A 15,270-nucleotide genomic window follows, 5' to 3' on the forward strand; every position below is an offset into this window, starting at 1 on the left:
TCATCCCAAGTTCAAGAGTTTGCTTCAACAGGCAGAGGAAGAGTTTGGGTTCAATCATGACATGGGACTCACTATTCCTTGTGAAGAAGTTGTTTTCCGCTCTCTAACATCCATGATTGGATGTTAAGAGGGTGAGAGAAAGAGAGAGAGAGCTTTTTTTTTTATATAATATAAATCAAGCTTTTAGTTACCTTTGGATGAACATTGTATCCAAAGTGTTTTTCCGAACTATAAACCTATGATGATCCGCGTAAAATGACCCTTTTAGTGTGTGGATTATGTCAGACATGGGTTATAGTTTGTTAATTCCTAAGTGTAGCGCCCTATGTTTGTTTCGCATTCAAGGGTTTGAGATGTAAACCTAATTTATTTTCCGCAAGCTGTAATAAATCGGAGTGATGGCTTGGCCGGCTAATAAGAACTATAGTAGATATGGTTAATACTAGCTAGTTCATATTCTTGTTCAATGGAATAAATTTATCGATCAAATATCTTTTTCAACCTCCAATTGGAGCCAATCAAAAAAAACTTTATTTTTGCAAAAGTAAGTAGTATACATAAGCATTTACTACAAAACTTGGAATGCTTCCTATTATCGATAGACTCTAATTAATACCTATAGGTGATAACATATGGGACCATTTGAATTAATGAACAAAGAGTTTTTAAATTTGATTGTCACTAAGTGAGAAAGCAAAATTTTAAGAAGACGTAGGTGAAGCAAAACATTGTCTCTAGTTAGTAATTACTCGGTGCATCTATCACTACATAGTTATATCGACAAATTCAGTATATATCAAAAATATATAATTCAATGCACTTAGCTTCCCTCTTTGCCTTTCTCTACTAGCCACAAGTGGTGTTTGTATATAGGATAGCAACTAGTCTGCTTAATTAAGCATACATACTTTCTTTTTTTCAATCTCTCTCTCAGGAATTAATATTGGCTGATATATAAAAAACATATAATGATGAAACTGGAATATGAATGGACAGAAGAAAAGCTGTAGATAGGACAAAGATGGATGTAGCTACCAAATAAATCTGCAGAATCTATCGTTTTCGTCCCCTTCCGTACACGTTTTTTTGTTTTTTTTTTAATTTTCTTTCTTGTTTGTGTTTTTGTGAGTTAATTTTATTTTATTTTCCTTTGAAGGTGGACCTTCCAATATAAGTTGTTACAATGTTACTGACCGGATACTCCTCTAATAAGTATCTTAGTTTGTATCTAAATGGATTTGAATATCTATATCCAAATCTTGTTGGGTTTAGATATATTGCGATAATTTCGTGATTTAGCCAAAAAGTGAGATTTTATTAGTTTGGCTACAAATAAGAAACTGTTTGCAGAGTTTCACAAATGTAAGTTGTTCGGACAATATCACTTCTAATGAAAAGCAGATATAGTAATAATATAGACGTATATTACTGTCATGCTATAACGTTTGAATTTAACATGCACGCGTATCATCATTTACTACAGTATGGAGTAAGATTTGTTGGTATAGGTTTTTAATTTCATATATGTGCGTATATAATCTTATATACATCTCACACATTTGTTTGTTATTATTGTTGCTCTTCAATGATGGTCAATTTGGCATGTTCTAACTTACTGTTGAGCTTCTTCATCATTGTAAACCTCGACTTCAATTATTTCACAATTTGTATTAGCTTGGTGTTGTGGCCGGCCTGACACTCTTTTCTAAATCTCTTTTGAGCCATCACCTCCCGTAGTATCATGTTCAAAGACAAAGGAGGATATGAGGCTGGAGAGTGGCTAAGCAAGAGAATCAGTTTAGTTTCAAGTCGTTTGATTCTGCTGATAGATCAAATATAAGACTAGATTCAGTAATATTTAGAAACCTTAAAACAACTCTGTCTCATAGAAATCCAAAATCCAAAGGGAAACAAAATCCTAACTGACAACAGAAGAATAACACTTAGTCCAGGAAGAGAGCCTCCATATATATGACCACTATACATATATATGTGTATGTTTCAGGAAATTACAATCCAATTTCCCGGACATGATCTTTATATATGTTCTATAAAATTGCCAAAACAGACTCTGCACATAAGTTTATTGTCATATATGTAACTGAAGCTGCAGATTGCACTACTTACCCTATTCGTTTGAGGTGTGCTTTGCTTTCATGGTGCTATTATTCTGATTGAAATGATGATGCATCTGCTGGTGTTGTAACTGGCTGATGCTAAGCTGCTGAAACATCTCTGGGTTTAGTGACGTCTTTGATATGTTAGATTCGCTGCTGCCACTTTGCCTGCGGTTCAGCTCCCCAATCACCCGTTTCAAGCGCTGGACTTCTTCAGTCAGTTTCTCAGACAGAGCTGCCAAACATGGAAAAATGTAATTTACCTCTCTCTAGGATAAACTGAGAAATGAACTAAGGATCAATAAATGTAGTAGATCGACTCTTAGAAGAAAGATCAAAGCTTTTCATAGAGTGAATGAAACAAGACATATATATTGAGCCTCAAGGATAAACAAAAACTTAGGGCCAAGAGCTAATTTTCCAAGGACTAAGTCAAGGTTTTCCATACATAGACAAAAAAACATTGTTCCTACTTAGGGCTGCGGAAACCCGAAAACGAACAATTTGGTGAAGGACATGATACTGACTTGGTTCCATAGAGTTCGAATACAAAACAACCCTAATGCGACTCAACCACCCTAATACAGAGAATGAAGAATTTTGATGATATAATGTGCGTACCATCGCGGAGTTGTGCCTGCTGCTCCATAGCTTGAAGACGAAACTTCAGCTCACTGTTTTGGTTCGTCAACCCCATTGAATCTCTCTGAACACACACAGGAAACAATATAAGACTAGAGACTTATTCAAACCGGAAAGTTTGTGTTGCCTTTACTCACCTGCAAATGCGTGAGCTGAGCCGATATGGTAGTGGCTTCCGTCTGAAGAGTCTGCACCTTGTGTTCTAACTCTGCCATATATCGCGTCTTCCGCTCCTTTGAGCGTGCAGCAGACACACGATTCGCCAAGATTCTAATGAAATGGTTAAATCAATTATTCATGTCACAACAACAACAACAACAACTCCAAAACATTTAATGAAGCACCACTATGTCTTAGTACCTTTTCACACGCTTAGGGTCAGCCATAACAATCTCAGCGAGTTTCTCATCAGCTGCAATCTTTTTCATTTCAGCTGCAGTAAACTCACTGTTTCCAAATTCGACACTGTAAGCACTTGAATTCCCTTCAGCTGAATTGGTTGGGGAAACTTTAGCGGATGAAGGTGGAAGCTTTTCATCACCAAAACTCAACTTCCCCATGAAACTACTATCCATAGAAACACTCCGGTTATGTCCAATGTCTCCACCGGCTCTTCTCTTCACCCCTGAAGAAGAACTCGCTGCAGCTTTCACATTCCCACTCGCACTGCTTTCTCCTTCGGAATCACTACTACTTCCCCCATTTGTCTTCTTCGTCCCGCTACCTCTACTGCTCTCCATCTCCTCCACATTCCCGTTACCATTCTTCCCATCTTCGCCCCCAAAAGAATTCAAGACATCAATGTTATCAAGGTTCATGTAAGCCGTGAAAACATCGTCCATAGCTGCTGCTGCTTCACCCTCTGATTTTCTTGCCTTGACGAAGCCTTCTCTTGGTTCTTCCTTCACCAAACTAGACCGATCTGAAACCTCACCACCAGAGATGGATCTCTCCAGAGACCTGGAAGGGGCCAAAGGTGGAGACTTTTGATTCTGAGCCACCGTTGAACTAAACCCAAAAGTAACATCACTACTCGAACGCCTATGAGACTTCCTCGGCGGCAGATTCTCCCCATCTCCGGCGTTCCTAGAGCTGGAAGAATGACACATCGTGAACGGCGACGGAGGCAGGGAAGGAGTGAACCCGGCACCGGTTTTCTCCTCCACCGACACCGAAACCGGCGGGGGAGAAGGATTGAACGGCGAGAACGAATCAAAGGAGAAGTAAGACGAAGGCTGAGACAGAGAGCGAGAATGCTTAAGTTGTAAAGTAGCGGGGATCTGAGAGTAAGGAGAAACAGGAGGAATGGGCAGCGGAGGAGGTCCGGAGAAAGGCTGACGGAATTGGTGGTGCTGAGAGCGGAGAAGAGCAGGATTCAAGTGAAGAAGATTAGGCTTTACCTGTTTAGGGATCGAAGAAGACGATGTACCAGAAGATGAATTCACTCTCTGCATCATATTGGTATCTGTATCACCCATTTTTACTTCTTCGATTTCTGACCAAAAACAAAAAAAAACAGATTCGATTAAAATGTAAAAAAGACACAAACTTTGGAGAATCAAAAACCCTAATAGNAAAAAAAGTGGAACCTTTGGAGCTCGGAGACTTATAAAAATGGAGGCTTTGAAGCAAAAAGATTGAATTGATATATAGCCAAGAATCGAAGAAGAGAAAGGAAAGAAATCGACCAGCAAAGGAGTAAAGATAGAAGGGTATCTCTCTCTGTATATTTCTTTCTTTCTTTCAGCCAAAATCAATGGCGCAAATAAGGAAGTAGAAGAACACGACTCTTTTAAACGTTGACCAAAGCAATCATCATCGACTGGTCGGAAAAAAGGAACATCCGAGAAGACCACTTTCGTCTATTTTATCAAAAATACTACTACTAGTATATAATTAAATTTCATCAAAAAAAAATTTGGATAACATTATAATTTTTTTTTATAAATTAAAAAGGACACAGCTTTATTGAAACAGAGAACTGGATCATACAAAACAGAAATTGACAAAGGTCACTTTGTTTAGTCTCAAGTCTCAACCCTCACCTCCTCACACGATTACAATCATATCTATTACTCTCTAGTGAGATAGATTTGTTACTCTCAACTTGACCCTTAAACAAATCAATTAAGATAAAACTGAAAATAAAAACTTTAAAGAAAATTAGAACTTAAAATCTTTGATCCGATGATATAGGATTTAATTTTTTTTTTTTTTTTTTTTTTTTTTTNATAGGATTTTGTCAAAGCCACCTCAACTTCTTTAGGTCTGTTTATCCAAACCAAAGTTTGACTGCTGCTGATTGAACTCGTTGACCTGATTGAACTGGTTGATGTTGAGTTGCTGGAATATGTTTTGGTCCTGAAGCTGCTGCATGTTTTGTTCCAGTGGTTGCTGCATGTTTTGGTCCAATGGCTGCTTCATATTTTGGTCTTGCGGCTGCTGCATGTTTGATCCCTCGACTTGGGCCTCGTTTGGCTTCACCTGCTGATACAACGTCTCACCTGCTGCCAACTTCAGCAGCTTGATTTCAGCACACAACTGTTTGTTCATGGCTGATGCCTCTTTTAGCCGCCGTTGAGTATCGTCGTCTACACTAGCTTGCCCGTTCAAGGCTAATGGCTCCTTTAGCCGTTGAGCGTCGTCAACTACACTAGCTTGTCCGTGCAAGGCTAATGCCGCCTTCAGCTTTGAGATTTCTGCACACAATTATTGTTCAGTCAAGCCTGCAGTGACAACATAGGAAATCAAAGCATAGATTCCAGTCCAATTTCCGCAGTTTTATAAAAAAAGTGGCCAGTTTAAAACAATAATCTCATCCAAAAATCTATATGCATATGGAAATTCATAACACTTCTTATAGATATATTGCAGAAAGAATTAAGTGGTTAAAGCATCGATATTAATTAAAAAAAATGAAGATGACGTACCATCACGAAATTGTTCCTCTCTCTCCCTAAAGAAAATGCGAATATTCATTTCCTTATTCTCGTACGTCATCATCATATTCTCTTTCTGCAGCATATGCAACAAACAACACAAAAATTCTTATAGGAACCACTTAGACATGACAAAATAGATGATTGTTAATGTGCTATATATATATATATGTCTCGATCGATCACCTCCAAATCCGCGACTTTACGAGACATTGTATCATGTTGGCTTTCGAGAGCCTTTTTTTTGTTTTCCATATTAAGAGTGTGAAGATCCTTCCTCTGCTTTGAACGTGCAGCTGCCGCTCGGTTTGCCAAGATTCTAAAAAGAGCATATCCACAATATGGAAAAATATCACAAAATCATATATACATCATAGATATGTGATCATAAAAAATAAATAAAAAAATCATTGGTTACCTTCTCTTTCTCTTAGCTTCAGGAGATTCAACCTCACTAATGTCGCTGGCGATCCTCAATCCAGAAGAAGTATGCTGGCGTTTTTCAGCAACCGGAAGATTCCGAAGATTCCGTGCAGCAGGAGACCGAGATTTCTGTTTTATCATGTCATTAAAACAACCATCCACTGGAACACGTTGGTAGAAAGGATCAATGTCTTTGCCTGCTTTTCTCTTCACACCCGAAGTAGTCGGTCCAGTCTTAAACCTGTTCTCATTATCATTGCTTCCACCCTCCGAATGGCTACCATTCTCACTACCACTACGGCTAGCATCATTATGATTAGTGTTATCCAAAATCATAAACTCATTGCTGCCATTGTTATCATATGTCCACTCTACAGCGCCTTCCTTCATAAGATCTGGTAGCGGCGGAAGGATCCTTGAATTGATCCCACTGTCGGTCCGTTTATGAGACTTTTTCCGTGGCTGAGTGTTGCTGCCGGATGCACTCATGGAGTTAGTAGTAGACGCCTTGACCGGAACCCGAGGAGGTTTTCGGCTAGACCAAGAAGAATTCCCCACATGTGATGACGGAGAAGTAGGGTACTTTGGTGGCAACGAGGAGTAGACAGACGACGGCGGTAAGGACGAGGACACAGGTGCCGTCTGTAAAGGAGAAGGGTTTTGGTTGAATTCATTGGAAGAGTCTTTCTTCTGCACTTGTGCTGACGGAGAGGTAGGGTATCTCGGCGGCTTACCAAGGGATAAAGACGGAGAATGGGTCAATGACGGCACCAAGGAGCAGACAGTCGACGACGGTAAGGACACAAGCACCGATGAGGAGGAGAGCTCGGTCACCGGCGTAAATGAGGAGTTGAACGGCTCATGCTGAGTCACCAACGTAAATGAGGAATTGTCCGAAGCAGGCCGAGTCATCGGTGATAATGAGGAGTTTCCCGGCTCTAGCTGAGTCACCGGCGTAAATGAGGAGTTTTCCGGCGCAGGCTGAGTCACCGGCGAAAATGAGGAGTTTCCCGGCTCAAGCTGAGTCACCGGTGCAACTGAGAAGTTTTCCGGCTCTGGCTGAGTCACCGGCATAAATGAGGAGTTTCCCGGCTCAAGCTGAGTCACAGGCGTAAATGAGGAGTTTTCCGGCGTAGGCTGCAAAAATGAGGAGTTGTCCAGTGCAGGCTGAGTCACCAGCGTAAATGAGGAGTCATCCGGCGCAGGCTGAGTCCCCGGCGTAAAAGATGAGTAGACAGGTGCCAGATCAATCGGCGTAAATGGGGAGTAGCCAGGCGCCGGTTGAGTCACCTGCGAATAAGATGGGTAGACAGGCGCCGGTTGAGTCTCCGGCGTGAATGATGAATGCATAAGCGAAGACGAGAACACAGGCTCCGGCTGAGTTATCTGCGAACATGAGTAGTAGACAGGCGACGACTGTTGAGACGAGAACACAGGCGAAGGCTGATCAGTCACCTGTGGACATGAGTAGTAGACAGGCGACAACTGTTGGGACGAGAACAAAAGCGAAGGCTGATCAGTCACCTGTGGACATGAGTAGTAGACAGGCGACAACTGTTGGGATGAGAACATAGGTGCAGGCGGACATGAGTAGTAAACAGGCGATGGCTGTAAGGACGAGAGAATAGGCGCTGGCTGCATTACCGACCGTGGTCCATGGTTGGAATGATTAAAAGAATCGCGACGGAACAACGACCCTGAAAGAGAGGACGACGACTGAGAAGGACACATCGGCGGACGGGACACCGATGGAGAAGACCGTTGCACTTGTGCCAATGAAGTATGGAACGACGTTGATGAAGGACTCATTTGGGGCATGTAAGAGAAGGTAGTTAACGGCTGAGTACTCCTTGGTCCGGGGCTGAAGTGCGGCGACCCGGCTGGGTAACGGGTCAGTGGGGGGACCTGAGAATATGGCGAAACAGGTGACACAGCGGTTCTCTTGTCACTGTCATCATTGCTAAGTAGATCCTGGTAGTATTGGATGTTTAAAGGACTCATATCGCCTTGTCCATCCATCCTTTAAAAGATTTAGACAATGGAAAAAGATACACGTCACTCGTTTTTTTCTTACAGATAATATATCAAACAACAAAGAAATCCATAAAATTGGAAAAAAAAATAAAAAGTTGATAGTTCAAAGCTAATCAAAGATCTCTGTTTCTCAATGGAGATTTTCAGATTATGGATAAGGGAGACAAGAGATTAAAACTTTTGAGTAAGAAATAAAAAGAGTAGAGAGTAAAGGACCTGAGCTGCAACAATGGACTAGGACAGTTGATAAAAAGAACCTTTGAGGATATGATTGGTGTTGTCTGGATTTGATAGATTGCAAGAAGCCTCCTTTTATAGTGGTAACGACCTGGTTACGACAAAGATTCCCATGTTTTTCACCGTACACCATTTTTTTGAGTTTTATGATTATTTTATTTGTTTTTTAACTTTTTATATATTTCCTTCCTTCTATAAAATATAAAGCCTCACTCCTTTATGTCCTTATATTAGTCTTCACTAATTAAGAGATACCTTTCAAATTTGAAGCTAATATGAATTTTTATGGACCACATTTGTCGAGCACACATTAATTAATTGTCGTTTTTCAATTAATCTATACTTTTTTATATATAGCAAAATCTATTTTTGGTCTTTAACAATTATTGTATATAATGATTTGCACAAAGCTCACGCAGCTACTCAACAGAATAAAGGTCCACAATTTCTCTATAAATGATATTTACCACATTTGGGCAAAATATTATTAAATTTGGGGTAAATCACTTCAAAAAGTAATACTATATCTTAGACCAATCGCATAGCACCTATTTTGGGTAAATCACTGTCATTTACTACTTTTGTCTCTTTGGTTTTCTTTTTGTGACTGGTTTTATAAAAAGCTTTATACAACTCAAGATAAATTTTTGAAACATTCTCATTTTGGGCCATGAACACAAAGTACAATGTAGCAATCATGTCCGGTAAAGTGATAAATGGGTCCCTGTTTGGAAGTGTAATAAAACATAACCAAAAGGCCCGACACAGGTGTATGACACAAGTGAGAACCGTTGTGTCTTAGTGAACAAGTCCGGACTACGAGTGTCAGTCAGTCTACGAGTTAGCGCTTAGGGCGGAGAAATGAACAAGAGGACTTCCTTGCTACAAGTGCACGTTCCTAAACCTATCTTTATCCATTTATATAAGAAAATGGAACTTTGTGGCAATATCTAATCTATCATATGAAAAAAGGTTGTAATTCGATTTTCAGAAATCATTATCGTTGGATCAATGAAAAAAAGACAAAATGCTGAAGAACATATCACAAAGAGATTATTAGGTTCATGATTACTAAAACCATATCTAGTGTACTTTGTTTTGCTAACGAGTACGACATGATCTTACTTCGCCATGCGACGGGAATGACACGGCGCGTTTTATCCTCGGCACCTTCTCGTTATCCGAAGCAACCACAACGGCTAAACTTCGGCAGCTGTTTTTCTCCGTTTCTTCAGTTCGTTGATTCGTCTCGGTACACTGGTTCTGCTGCACAACGCACGGCTCTTTGCTTGAAGCTGTATCTACAATCTGAACTTTTGAGCTCCGGCTAGAAGAAGAGATCGCCATGAGGATATGAAGACCGATCAAGATGAGAAGAGGAAGACACACCAAGAACAACGCATAGTAGATGATCCACCCAAATCCGCTGTGGCTCTTTCCGTGACAGATCCATTCAATGACTAAGGCAATTCCTGAGGTGAACGTAGCCACGCTGCTTAGGACGAAAACTTTGACAATCGCCGGATTTGGAATTTGCAAGAATGCTCTGGAGGCGGCGAGCCAACGCATCTTTGATGGCTTTTGCTGCGACTGGGTTTCCACTGTGACTTTCTCCGGCACTTTGTTCATGCTTCGATTGTTTTGTTTTTCTGTTTTTGTTCTCCGTAAAAATATAAGACTAAATAGTGTAAATGAATGACCAAATCATTGATGTGAGTTTTCAACGTTAAAGCTGTTGAGAACTTTGAGATATTCTCTCTCACTGTTAATAAAAGGGGGGTCAAAAGATTTCGTAATCCTAACTGTTACGATTTAAAGTTTTAAAGTCAAAATATATTTCCTTATGCCAAACCATTTTTGCCCATTCAAAAGATAGTTAACATAATAATATTGTAACATACACAACAACGAACTATGAACAATAGAGACAAAAGACAACACCTAACCTTAAAGTAGAAAGAAAAAGAGAGAAACATACTTGGCTTCTGTAGATAGACCATATATAGAGGCTACTTGATAGTGATGTAGCGGTTTGTCCCGTGTCTAGCCCAATAGTCTTTAAGATCAACAGGACAAGAGAGGTCATACCCTTCTGCTGCTAAACGGCTGAGTAATCTCGAGAAGACGTTTCCGCTCATTTTCCTACCGCCCATCCGAGAATGCCTCTTGTTTGGCATCTGCGGTAAAGGATAAAGAGATAAAGTGGTTGTGCAACAAGATGATTGCCAGCCGCCGTTTCCCCACTTGTAACACTGACGTGCAGAGCCTGTGCATGTGCACATCGGTACTGGCATTATCGTCTCATCAAAGGTGACTAAATTTAAACCGACATCTAGGCTGTCCCAATCTTTTCTAGATTTTTTTCCAGGAGCAGCAACTCGACGGTTCAGATCTTCACCAACTTTTTTCATCTTTACTTGCCCCTGCTTGCTCTCCTTCTTCCTTTTGGCCACCTTAGTAGTGCTGGTCACCTCGGGGGGAATAGTTGATAACGGGAAGACTGCAAGTTTGTGGGGTTCAACACCGACACAATCATCTCCGTCACCGCGTTTCCCACCGGACAAAGCAAAGTTGAGACTATTCTCATGGTGTTGAAGCGCAGCATAAGCATTGTCTCTCTCTATCAAGGCTTTATCTCTCTCAGAAAGAGCTTTGTCACGTTGCTGAAGCGCTTCATCCCTGGCCGCAACTGCTTCTTTTTTGGCAGAGACAGCTTGGTTTCTTTCGTGTATAGCTGCATCCCTCTCAGCAAGGATGGACATGATCTTCTTATTCATCACCAAGGCATTATGTTGTTCCTTAATCTGATGCTGAGGCATCATATTCCACTGTGTTAACAAACACATTCATTGCTTGTTAGCCTACTACAATCACAACAACAAAAACATAAGAGGGAAACCAAAAAAAATCAATAATGGCTTACCATAGATTGTGCACCTTTCAAGTAATCGGGTTTGAACCTCCCATTATCATACTGACCACCATTCTCCATCCTCTTATATATGTATATATATATATATATCTTCAAGAAGAGAAAAACACCGAGAAAAAATAAAACTTCTCAAGCTTGTCGTCGAAGACACTCAGCAATATAGTGAAACCAAATTTCAAAAACATTGGTGATTTATAAAGCAATCACTCTGGAACTCTTCTAAACCTTAAATCATCACACTCATCTAGAATCAAGATTCCATATAAAAACAAAACTAAACAATTCTCAACTTAATTTATGATTCTCGGATTCAAAATCTGTATAGTTGATTTCCCAGTTAGGGTTCCGTAATCAGAATAATAATAGATACCAAAATCAATACAAACTCGTCAGATACAGAACTTCAATGAACAATTACCAAATATACATATATATATATATATATCCTATATATATATATATCGTATTAGGTCACCACGATCAACAATAAGGTCGAATCAATCTGAAGCTTATAAGTAAAACATACAAACTCCGCGAAATAAAAAAAAATAAACAAAGGAAGAGCTTGAATTGAAAATTACAAACCCTAGAGAAAGAAGACTGAATTTAACATCGAAATCAAAGTGAACACAATGGCGCGAAAGCTTACGAGTTTTCGGAGCTTCTGAGGAAGAAACAATGGATATTGATCGATCGAGACGAAAGGATCTATCTAATTGAAGAGAGAGAGAGAGAGAGAGAGAGAGAGAGAGAGAGAGAGAGATGTCTGTAGACGAAGCAGAAGAAGATCGAATTTACCAAAATACCCTCCTCTCAAATTCTATTGAACAAGGTCATTATCGTCCTTTCACATCTCCTTCTTGCAGTGGTGCGTTTCGAATGTTTTTCATTTTTTTTTTCTATTGAGGATTAGCATATAAAAAAATATAGAGATGAGAGGGGGACTTAAAAGAAATCAGAATCTGTTTGACATGAGTTTTATAAAATAGATAGGCTCACAATATTTGAGAATATTGCAGTCAAGCTAATAAGGGCTTACTTCTTCAGCTTCATTTATTCATATAGATAGATAGAGTGAGAGTGTGTGTGCTTGTGATCAAGCGTAGAGATCGATGCCCCAAAACTTGGCTGGTTGGTTCGTACGGTACTTCCTGTCCATGGTCTTGATCAGTTCCATGTCTTCTTTCGACAGCTCGAAATCGAATACTTGGAAATTCTCATCCAATCTCCCAGGCTTCGATGTCTTTGGTATCACCACTGTGTTTCTCTGGATTCCCCACCTCAGCACTACCTGTGCCACTGTCTTTTTGTACTTCTCGGCCACACCCTAAGGATTTCAGATTATATCAGTCCAATTTAATCAACTGTCAAAAGGTACACTCTTTCACTGTTTCAAACCAAAATTTTTAAGGTGTAGGGGATGGGACTTACTTTGAGAACTGGGTCATCCAGACATGACACGGTTCCAAACCACTCGGCATTGGCTGTGGCACCTCCTAGAGGAGTATGTGCGGTGACACAAATCCCGTGCTTCTGGCAGAATTTGACAAGAGAATCACGTTGGAAGTAAGGGTGTGTCTCGATCTGATTCACTGCAGGCTTGATCTTGGAGTAAGCCAAGCAATCTCTCGTTAGAAAAACGTCATAGTTACTGGAAACAGCCAAATGGTAAAAAAAAAGTCAGAAATTAGCCTGGAAAACAAAAGGACTAGTTAAGTTGGTGAGAAATGTTGAACCTGATTCCAATGCTGCGGACCAAACCCATAGAAACAAGCTTTTCCATGTCATGCCATGTAGTTTCCAGAGAGATTGTTGTATCTATGTCCAATACCCCATCATCACCCAAAGCACTATTGGTTGTTCCAACTCCTGTAAGCACATATGGACAGGGGACGGCTCACATGTTACAGCTTATTATTATATTGTTTGTACCAATTGCGAAAGACTTGAGGAAACTTGGCTATTTCAGCCAGAGAAAAAGGAGGATGTATAATAAAAACAAAATGCAAAGGTCTTTAGTCAAGACTAAATAACGTGGATAAGGCAACAGCCAGGCCCTCACCAGTGTGTTTCGTTGCTACGGGAAAGTGAACGAGGAAAAGGTCAAGATAATCAAGTTGAAGTTTCTTGAGACTGTCTTTGCACGCCTCAATAACATGGCCGTGGTCTGAATTCCATAGCTGCAATAACAAAAAGGATTCAGAACGCAGAGCTTTCTCACTTCTTAATCATCCAAACTAAAAATAGATATATTTCTAATCACAGCTATGTGGTTTCGTTTGACCTTGGTTGTAATGAAGAGATCCTCCCTCTTAACCAGACCAGTCTTGAATGCTTCTGTAAGAGCTTCACCAACTTCGGTCTCGTTCCTATAATCAGCTGCAGCATGGAATGGAACACGAACACGCCAAAAGATGTTAGCATAAACAAAAGGGATGAAAAAAAGACTCCCAAAATCAAGACATAGAAACCTACCAAGCAATTCACATTAAAAAAAAAAAAAAAAAAAGTCAAAAGTCAAAATGAACCATGTCTATTACAAGTAACAGCTAAAAAGCTACCACAAAATAATCATCTACAGAGCAAAAACTTTTAGATCATTCTATGATTCCAAATACTGAAGCATCAAATGCAAATAAAGATCTACAGAGAGTATTCACTTCAGCTCCCAAATCTTAGACCATCTTTAATAAAGTTTTAAGCTTTAGACAAGTTATAACAAACCCAATAAATTCACATCTTCAAACGAACCCGAAGCAACCACAAAAGGTCTAGCTCTGACTGAGAGAGAGATAGTTACCAGCACAGTCGAGATGGCGATAGCCGATCTTGATAGCACTGATGATAAGGTCTCGGATCCCTTCTTTCTCCATCCTCCATACTCCTAAGCCGACGATCGGCATCTTGAAGCCACTGTTCAGTGTTATCTCCATTTCTTCTTCTTCTTCTTCTTCTGCTTCTCTCCCTGAATCCTCCTGATTGGGTAAAATATCTGCTCAGATTGAGAGTTTCTCACTGTGTGTATTTGGTAACGCACACGTTTATTTAAAAAAGCCACCAATGGGCCAATCATAACTAATGGGCTTTTTATTTTATTAGGCTCAATATTGTTTATGTTGACATAGACTCAATACGCACCGTATGGTATGTATACAATACAAGGAAACGCTATCACACAGGTCACCAACACCAATCGTTACTTGTTTGTGTCCGGAATCGAATAAAACTCTCTCACAGGTAAATTTAATGGTCGGGGTAGCTCAATCGGTAGTTTTTTCTGGTTTTCTTGTACAATCTCTGATAATCTCAAGGCGAGCTTTCAATTTTGTAAAGCTTTGGTTTTGTTTGTATCGATCTCACTCTTGGATTTGTGATTGGATTATCCTCTCTTGGGGATTCCTGGTGAGTCGTATTGGGATAGGTTTCCAAGGATCTTACTTGGTTTTGTTTGAAAAGGTTTGATTTTTGCGGGTTATAGAGATGGTTTCTTCGAACTTTTTTAGGTTTTCTGAGATTCGAAATTGAAGTCTTAGGGTTTTTTTTTTTTTTTTTTTGATTAACGTTTGTCAAAGTCACCGACTTTGATGTTCTTTGCTGCTTGGAATTGTTGCCCACGATTGACGATTTGAAACCCTAATATTTATTTTTATATATCTTGTCTGATTTGGATCTCTTCTAATTTGAGTTGTGTGACGTTTCTTTTTGCGGTATGTTGACAGTTGATTGCCTGAGTTAACTTATTCTCTTTATCAACCACCAAAAACAAACTATGGTAAGTGTCTTCAAAGGTTTCATTTTTTAACCATTAATGCTAGTTTAGTAATCACTTACATGTTGTTTTGTCTTAACCTTTGGAACTTAACACGATGCAGTTTTTCGATGGATACCATTATCATGGAACGACCTTTGAGCAGAGTTATCGCTGCTATCCGGCATCTTTTATCGA

The 15,270-nt window shown here is 39.8% G+C and overlaps 4 protein-coding genes and 1 long non-coding RNA gene across 6 annotated transcripts; 1 reads left to right on the forward strand and 4 right to left on the reverse strand.

Moving 5' to 3' along the window:
- LOC104751777 lies at positions 1,944-4,659 on the reverse strand. The gene is made up of 5 exons (XM_010473800.2): positions 4,349-4,659; positions 3,120-4,254; positions 2,897-3,029; positions 2,739-2,823; positions 1,944-2,352 (listed from the first exon to the last, which is right to left on the reverse strand). Exons 2-5 carry the CDS (start codon positions 4,235-4,237, stop codon positions 2,129-2,131), a joined length of 1,560 nt encoding a protein of 519 aa, XP_010472102.1. The 5' UTR covers positions 4,238-4,254; positions 4,349-4,659; the 3' UTR covers positions 1,944-2,128.
- Positions 9,356-10,098, reverse strand: LOC104751778. The gene has a single exon (XM_010473801.2). The coding sequence runs from the start codon at positions 10,019-10,021 to the stop codon at positions 9,494-9,496; it is 528 nt and encodes a 175-aa protein (XP_010472103.1). The 5' UTR covers positions 10,022-10,098; the 3' UTR covers positions 9,356-9,493.
- LOC104751779 (protein BASIC PENTACYSTEINE4) lies at positions 10,211-12,077 on the reverse strand. 2 transcript variants are annotated; one of them, XM_010473802.2, is made up of 3 exons: positions 11,974-12,072; positions 11,316-11,414; positions 10,211-11,220 (listed from the first exon to the last, which is right to left on the reverse strand). In XM_010473802.2, exons 2-3 carry the CDS (start codon positions 11,382-11,384, stop codon positions 10,402-10,404), a joined length of 888 nt encoding a protein of 295 aa, XP_010472104.1. In that variant the 5' UTR covers positions 11,385-11,414; positions 11,974-12,072; the 3' UTR covers positions 10,211-10,401. The 2 variants fall into 2 exon arrangements, with proteins under 2 accessions (XP_010472104.1, XP_019094018.1); XM_019238473.1 differs by lacking the exon at positions 11,316-11,414 and having other exon boundaries at positions 10,211-11,256; positions 11,974-12,077.
- Positions 12,252-14,339, reverse strand: LOC104751780 (NADP-dependent D-sorbitol-6-phosphate dehydrogenase). Its single transcript, XM_010473803.2, has 6 exons — positions 14,125-14,339; positions 13,609-13,703; positions 13,387-13,504; positions 13,061-13,193; positions 12,756-12,975; positions 12,252-12,651 (listed from the first exon to the last, which is right to left on the reverse strand). Exons 1-6 carry the CDS (start codon positions 14,255-14,257, stop codon positions 12,421-12,423), a joined length of 930 nt encoding a protein of 309 aa, XP_010472105.1. The 5' UTR covers positions 14,258-14,339; the 3' UTR covers positions 12,252-12,420.
- Positions 14,457-15,270, forward strand: LOC104751782. Its single transcript, XR_761865.2, has 3 exons — positions 14,457-14,561; positions 15,044-15,096; positions 15,197-15,270. It is a non-coding gene; the product is annotated as an uncharacterized LOC104751782 (long non-coding RNA).

This window comes from Camelina sativa, chromosome 16, assembly GCF_000633955.1.
Source record: "Camelina sativa cultivar DH55 chromosome 16, Cs, whole genome shotgun sequence".
NCBI lineage: Eukaryota > Viridiplantae > Streptophyta > Magnoliopsida > Brassicales > Brassicaceae > Camelina > Camelina sativa.